At 45.1% G+C, this 7,943-nt stretch overlaps 1 protein-coding gene across 2 annotated transcripts; it reads right to left on the bottom strand.

Annotated features, from left to right (window-relative positions):
* Nucleotides 1-1,258: 1,258 nt before the first annotated feature.
* tmem129 (transmembrane protein 129, E3 ubiquitin protein ligase) lies at nt 1,259-5,531 on the bottom strand. 2 transcript variants are annotated; one of them, XM_084908758.1, is made up of 7 exons: nt 5,249-5,531; nt 4,748-4,806; nt 3,443-3,700; nt 2,295-2,455; nt 2,062-2,221; nt 1,909-1,981; nt 1,259-1,828 (listed from the first exon to the last, which is right to left on the bottom strand). In XM_084908758.1, the coding sequence occupies exons 1-7, from the start codon at nt 5,451-5,453 to the stop codon at nt 1,641-1,643; spliced, it is 1,104 nt and encodes a 367-aa protein (XP_084764884.1). In that variant the 5' UTR covers nt 5,454-5,531; the 3' UTR covers nt 1,259-1,640. The 2 variants fall into 2 exon arrangements, with proteins under 2 accessions (XP_084764884.1, XP_084764888.1); XM_084908762.1 differs by lacking the exon at nt 5,249-5,531 and adding an exon at nt 5,136-5,242.
* Between the last annotated feature and the right edge of the window lie 2,412 nt (nt 5,532-7,943).

The following is a 7,943-nucleotide window of genomic DNA, read 5'->3' on the forward strand; positions in this document are numbered from 1 at the left end:
ACTCTGTGATTTTTCACTTTCAGTCTGTCAGGAACAGCTGTGCAACATAAATAGTTCTGAATAAAAAAAATCAGATAAATGAAGACGCCTTCTTCTGTAAATAATATCTTTGTCCATGTGCAAATGTGGATGGTAGCGCGTCCATAGTCAGAAGCTCCGCAGCCCATCAGGGTCCACACACGGAGGTCGCTGTCAAAAGCTTGAATTGTACCTTTCTACAAATCTGGGCAGAAATCTTTATAGAAGACTCCTTCAACTTGAATTTCCCACTCAGAAAGTCGGATTATGACCACGCAGCGGTGAATCCCCCCCTCGGCTCTCCATGGTGGAGTTTCTGCCCAAGCACGAGGGTCCCTGTTGATGTGGGGGGACACTGACGTATGGGCTCAAATTGTGGTCATAAATATTTTGTACTTGTAAATTAGGATTTGTGTGTGTAAACAAGATTTGTGTGTGGACTTAGCCAAAAAATACGTGTGAAACTCTGCCCTCAAGTTTCAAGTTACAAGTACCAATTTTGACCCAGTTTTTCTTCCTTTCATCTGATTGGCCAATGTCATGTCAATCACAAATTTAACTATCCAATCAGAGAACAGGTGGGTTTGGCTATTGGAGGGGTGCTTTATGGAGTCCACACACAAATCTTTTTTACACATATGAATCCTAATTTACAAGTACAAAATATTTATGACCACAATCTGAGCCCATACTGATGGGATCAATAAAGTATCCTATATATCTACCGAATGCCTTAAAATTAGAGTAAGAACCGCAAACTCATTATGAAAGTGTCACAGATGAAGAGAATCCACAGACGTCTGTACCACTAAACACTAAAGAAGCTGCCCCCTGCTAGGAAACGATACTAATGTGAAACAGCAGGACAAACGTACAGAAAACATTTATTAATGGTGTCGTTTATCTGTTGTATTATTTTTCTCAAATACATTTGAAAAACAAAGTCAGGTGATCACGGTGAGGGTTTCACTGTATACACACTAAGTGATCATGAACACACAACTGAACTAAACTTGTGTTATATGCAGTGTAGCTTTAGCTCAGTGTCGGGCCTCAGATATGCAAATACTTAATGAAAGCCTGGCACTGACTGGATGTGCGACCCGTTTCCAGGCATCGTTTAATCCACCGCAGGCAGCAGCTTTTATCCATGTCTGCGAGGTTTCCTTCCATGTCAGTACATTTATTATTTACACCCTTTTTCAATATTTGGTATTCATACAAACATTTAAAACACAAACCAAGTTGAGTTAAACTTTATTAAACTGTAGATTCATACATTCGCTCCACATCACAGTAATCAGAATTTTTCCCTTACATGATAAATGTCACAACATGTTCCATCTAAAACGTTTCATGTTTACTTATTTCATATTTGTTGCTACGCTGCATAAGAAAAGATGCAGAAAGGGCCCTTCATGAGAAGATTTGGTGCTGTAACAACATACAAATATGAAATAAATGATACTTCATAGAATAGTTTTTATTTCGTTTCCATAAAAGCAGGAATAGAACACGACCACATCCAGTCCAGGTGCCGCTCTGGTTGGAGGATGTTGAGCAGAAACCCTTGGTCAACATTCGAAACATTAAAAGTCAGTGCGGGGGGAGACGTGTGCCCGTCATCGGACTGCGCACACATCCAGAATACAGAACTTGGCTCTACAAGTAGGGCAGGGAACCCTGCTGGACAACCACGTCTCCGGTGTCTGCTCGTCTAGACGGCTGGCGAACCATCGACCCAGACACAACAGACACCACATGGGTCTGCAGTGACACTGCTGGCAGTCTGAATCGTCATCATCGGTCTCTGTAGCAGACAGGAATCACACAGGCGTAGTTACACGAGCACATATGAACCCACCCAAAAAACGATCAGCGTAGTTTTACCTGCTTCGTGGCAAAGCGTGACCAGTTTGGCGTTTGCTGGAACCTGCATGCAGCCGATACAGGGCTCTAACTCCTGTGTACGCACACAGCACATGCTTCTGACTCATCTCATCTCAGCACTGGACACAATTTGATGAATGCAGCAGTGTGTACCTGTCCGTGGGGGAGGGTGTACGGCTGATTGAGGTCCACCTGAGCCTTGAACGTTTCCAAAAAGAGTTCACTGAGCGTTTGATGGATCACCACATTAGGAGAGTTTCTGATGGGAGCCCGGAGCTTCTCCCGGAGCTCTGCGTACTCCGTAGAGTTGAGCCTGGAACGAGTGGGAAAGACGGTTTGATTTCTCTTTGACACGAGACGTGCCGTTTTGTCGAGACAACACATACTTGATATTGAATGGTGTGACAGCAGGGTTAATGCTGTCAACTCTCAGGGTCAGGATCTCTGTGGGCGAGGCTGAATCCGGACTCAGGTGGTGCTGTGTGGACTCTGTCACTGTGACGTGGCAATCGCTCTGCAGGGCCATGTAAATGTGATACGTGGTCACCTAGAAGCAGACAAAGAAGGTCAGATGTGCCTGAGCAGACAAAGTCTAGCTGCAGACACTACTGAGACAGCGTTACTACGACAGCGTTACTGTGACAACGCTACTGCGGCAGCATTACTACGACGTTACTGCGACAGCGTTCCCACGACAGCGTTACTGCGACAGCGTTACTACGACAGCGTTACCGCCACAACGTTACCGCCACAGCGTTACCGCGACAACGTTACCGCGACAACGCTACTGCGACAACGCTACTGCGGCAGCGTTACTACGACGTTACTGCGACAGCGTTACTACGACAGCGTTACCGCGACAGCGTTACCGCGACAACGTTACCGCGACAGCGTTACCGAGACAACGTTACTGCGACAGCGTTACTACGACAGCGTTACTGCGACAGCGTTACTGCGACAGCGTTACTGCGACAACGCTACTGCGACAGCGTTACTGGGACAGCGTCACTGCGACAGCGTTACTGCGACAACGTTACCGCGACAACATATAGCCAATCTGCAATTTTCCCGTCTCTGAAATGGTTGCCTTGGAGACGAAGAGGGCAGGGAAACAATGGCAATAATAAATATCATCAGTTTTCAACTGAACAGGGTCAAGGTTCCTTCTAGTCCGTCTGTGATAACGGTTCCTAACTGTGACGGATCTCACATCAGCTGTGAGCCCTTTAAGCACAGACTTTATAAAAGCAGAAGCAAACGGACGCTTTGTTTCATTTATGATCAACAGTCTATCAGAAACAGTCATTTACATGTTTCTCTCTGACGATAGCGAGAAGAGGCTGAAAAAAAAAGATGTTTATGATATAAGGGTCGTTTTTCTGAGAGGACTTTCTGTGGACTGTTGTCCTGACAACTGAGACTCGTAGGAAAGCACAGGATCAGGATTTCTCGGAGTTTCTCTGCAGTGCGTGAAACTAGAGTTGTGCAGTTATAATGCCAAAGAAAAGCTATACGCATATTTATTAACACTCACCTTTAACACCCAGGTGTCAGTGACGATGACTCTAGCTCCCGGTGCTCCTGTAGCAAACTTATCTATGTGTCTGAACTCAGTGTTGATGCTGACTGCCACAGAGCCCCAGCTGGAGAAAGGGGGCTGCACATGGGCCTGCAGCACCTTACTGATTGGATGATTGTGCCAGCGACGTCGGGACCAGTAGAAGACAATTATCCAGCTGACCAACTGGAGGCAGAGAGACAGAAGGAGAAACGCTCTCCAGTTGTCACCAACCTGGAGAAACAACAACACAAGAGATCACTGCTTCAGATTAATGATCAAGAGAGTTTGAACCACTAAACCTAAACAAAAGACAACAACAACAAAATGATTCCAACATGTTTGCTTATTGGCTCCTGTGTTCTGGTTATTCCTACAGATTACATTATGGAAAACTGACTTCTTTTTTCAATTCATCAAATGTGCTGTTCTGCAAACAAAGCCATTTCCTGCATAAATTCAAACTTTTCTACCCCACAGAGTCATGAAACCCTCGTGGAAATGTGATGCCTGATAAGGTTTTCTTCAAATACAGCTACAGCAGCTGGACCCAGAGACGGGGAAGCTGCACCAGGAACGAGTCAGCTAAAAGGCTGTAGGCATAAGCAGTCCTTTAACAGTGTGCACGTGTGGGCCCTGCATGTCACAGCCCACCACAGCTTACTCTGATCAACAAGGCAGAAATCAAACACACAATCAGTGGAAAATGCACCGTTTGTCACGCACAGTTACATCACTTTCACCTAAGCGGTGTAGCAGAGTGTGGGCACGTGTTGCAGTAAAAGAGATGGACGATGATGACAACAGAACAGCTCGTAACCACGAGAGGAGCCGTTTCTTCTGTTTGGAAGAGTTTTGGTTTCAATAAATAACAGAGATGCTGCGCTGCCATCTGCTGGTCAGCCTGCTTCTCTGTCAGACTTTCACCAGCGTCATTACCAGTGAGCTAACACGGATAAAGAAGAATGTGTACTGCGAATGCTAACGATCCATTCTCTGACTTTGCTTAAAAACAGTGGTGAACATTACATCTAACCTGAAAGGATAAAAGTTAATGACCGACTCCAAAGCCCTGCGTCGTGGGTTTTTACTTAACTTTTAAAAATGTTGTTTTTTTGATAATGTTTTATATAAGCCAGTGTAAACTCATAGCACGGCTCACTCTCCAAACGCACCGCCCTGTTCTCCAGGATCTACATCAGCATAAATGTGTTTCCTTAAGTACACAACAGAGGGTGTGGCCCCGTGCAGGCTGCAGTCAGTGAGCACCAGCCAACCCACCTGGTAAATGTTAACCAGGTTTTTTTCTGGAGCAGCGACACACATTCCCATGTAGTAACCTGCAGAGAGAAGACACAATATAGCATCAGACAAACACACGAACCCTGCTCCATGTTTATCAGGTACACAAACATCACCGTGGCTGCTGCTGTGGTGCGCAGGGCCCCTCCACGGAGCAACAAACCAAGACCAGGTCAGACGACACCGTGACTGTCCTCTGCTCGGGGCTCTCGTATATAAAATCCGTGTCTACTGCCAAGCACTGATTTAAAAGCTCAAAATCAAAGTGTTATCGCTCCCACGGGTGTGTCCTCCATCATTACTGACCTGTGCGTGGATTTAAAGTACAAATTATTCACTTATTTAAACTGTTCTAATCTTTTCTTACCCATGGTTCCAAAATGTTACAATGGTGACACTGGCTCTAACACCCACTGTGTGTGTGACGTGGATTGCGGGGGACAGAGTGTTCTTCTACCTGTGTGAAAGTGACGAGTTTACCTAAAGGCAGCGCGGAGTGGACCACGATGGTGATGCTGGTCCTTCTGATGTGATACTGGATGAAGCCCACGTCCTCGCTGCCCAGCCACGACGAGAACAGATTCTGGATGGTGAGACCGGCCGAGCGGAACTCATTGGGCGTGAACACGAAACAGAAGGAGAGGACGATGTAAGCCAAAGTAAACGACAGCTCTGGGCTCTCCATACTACTGCCAAGGTCCGAGTATATTTACCTCACTTCCTCATACGTTTTCTTCTTCGTCGTCTTTTCTTTTCTTCGACGCTTTTTCAAAATGCCGTTTTCAAACACCGAGTTGAGCCATTACCGCCCCCTACCGGCTTTAAGAAGACGAACCGAAAGTCTGGTCTGCCTTTCACACATATGCACTTCAGTGACTTTGCAGCGATAACAGCTTCAGCTCATATGTAAAAGGAAAATCTTCTAGAAGTGCGTTTGTGAGGCCACAGTCTCAGGTCTAATTCTAGGGTTAGAGTCAGTGCAGGCCGGGAGAAAGATCTTCCACACCAAACTTGCTGGGTTAGGGTTACTCTTGACTCGTACCAGGGTGGCTGGTCCGTCCCCTCTGGTCCTCTCACCTTTGGTCGTGGTAAAAGTTTATTTATATATCGCACATTTCACTGACAGATGTCACAAAGTGCTTCACAAGAGAGATAACAAAAAACAATATACAATATTTCGGTCCTCCCTCCTCCTCCTCCTGGGATAGGCGCACAGATGTCTCCTAGATGTGTGGCCTCAGGTATTTGGTACTCTTGGGGGCTGCCACATATCATGTAATATCTGTAACAACCAGTGTTGGGTAAGTTACTTTAAATTATTAACTTAGTTACATTACTAGTTACTTCTATCAAAAGTAACTCAGTTACTTCAAGTTACTCGTTACTTTCAAAGTAACTAGTTACTAGGGAAAGTAACTTTGGTTTTACTCAGAATTCTCTTGTGAGTGTGTTGCTTCTGTAACTGGATACCCAGCCAGACTGCCAGTCTTCTAGCTTGCTTACTTGCCACAAGTGCACTGTGCCACCTACCAATAGAAAGGAAAAGATAATGTGCATATTTCCACGAGAGAAATCCCACGCCTGGACCGCCGTTGACCGCCGCCATGATTCTAGCCTACGTCACAGCGTCACGTGCGCTTTTTACATCCAACACAAAAACTGCAGTCGTGGTGCTTTGATTGTACTCAGAACTCGGAAATTCTGCCTTCTGAATAGGAAGATGTAGGTAACACCAGACTGCAGATGAGCTGCTTACAGGGCTGGACTGGGACAAAAAATCGGCCCGGGCGTTTTAACTAGAGACCGGCCGCCATTATAGGAAAAATCATAAAGCCTTTGAATGAAAACAAACGCTGTTGTGACAGTGATGTACACTGTTCTGATGGTATATATGTATCAATCTATCAATCGTTTGTTGTAAGATTCAGATAATTATTTTTTAAAAGCGAGACATTTTAAATGAGAATAAGAAAGAAAAGTATTTCTTTGTGCCCCCCTCTCCCTGTTAATGCCCTACCTGCCCCCCTGGCAACACTTTGCTAGACCCGCCCCTGCACAGTTACCAGCTGTCAGCTACTTAGAAAAGGATCCTGATGTTATTTATCTCTCAGAAACAGTTCATAACTTCCCTTCAACTCATCCATGTCACCTAAAAGGTAAACCTGTTTCTCCATCACAGCTCTGATGATTCAGTAAGGACATCTCCTGGTTTCATCTTCATGTTTCCCTCTCACCACATATCCAAACCGACATCATGACCAGCAGCTTTACAGCTGTGGCTCCAGCAAACATCAGCTGATACTAGAAATTAATATTAAATAAATTCTAACAACAGCTGATCAAGCTTAAACGTGCTGCTGTAGTTTAGCGCGACATCGGCTGGTTTCCTCTTTCTGGCGCAAAGTGGGCGATAAACAAACAAGAGAGAAAAGCCGATCAGCTGATCATTGATCAGTTTCATGATTGAAGGAGAAACAGGAGAGAGAGGGGAGAATGAGAGGAGAGGCAGCTGTGCAGCAAAGACAGAATAAATCCAGCTTTGTGTCTTTTTCATTGTAGCTGAAGTCCGGGACAAACTGTGTTTCTTTTCACTTCAATACAAAACGCGCAATATTTTCTCTGAATACGAGACGATTCTGTTTTTTAAGGCAACTCTACTGACTAACCTTATGAATAAAATAAAGTTCAACACCAGTAACATCATAGCACCCACCCAGCTGTATAGAAACTCCGTCATGCTAGCTAGTACCCAGCATAACGAAAATAAACTCCACCTAAACTTGGTTTATATCTGACCCAGATGGACTGCAGGTCATAACTTCTTACCTTAAGTTCAGTTCACCTGACACTCGGACCGGCAGCTGCCTCGGGTCTCTCCTCCTGCCTCCCCTTCCCTCATCCACCTGCTGGCCTCCACCACTTGCTGATGTTACTGAATCTGTGGAAGCTCTGTGGAGCCTATCTAAATCCCAGTAACGATTAACGAGCCTATCTAAATCCCAGTAACGATTAACGAGCCTATCTAAATCCCAGTAACGATTAACGAGCCTATCTAAATCCCAGTAACGATTAACGCGTTCCTGATTTTGGCATAATAACTAGTTACCGTGCTCGTTACCACAATACTAACGTAGTTATTAACGTAGTTAACGTAGTCCCTACACTGGTATTCATT

The sequence above is a fragment of the Perissodus microlepis genome, chromosome 2 (assembly GCF_051167445.1).
Source record: "Perissodus microlepis isolate ML-2025 ecotype Zambia chromosome 2, ASM5116744v1, whole genome shotgun sequence".
Lineage (NCBI taxonomy): Eukaryota > Metazoa > Chordata > Actinopteri > Cichliformes > Cichlidae > Perissodus > Perissodus microlepis.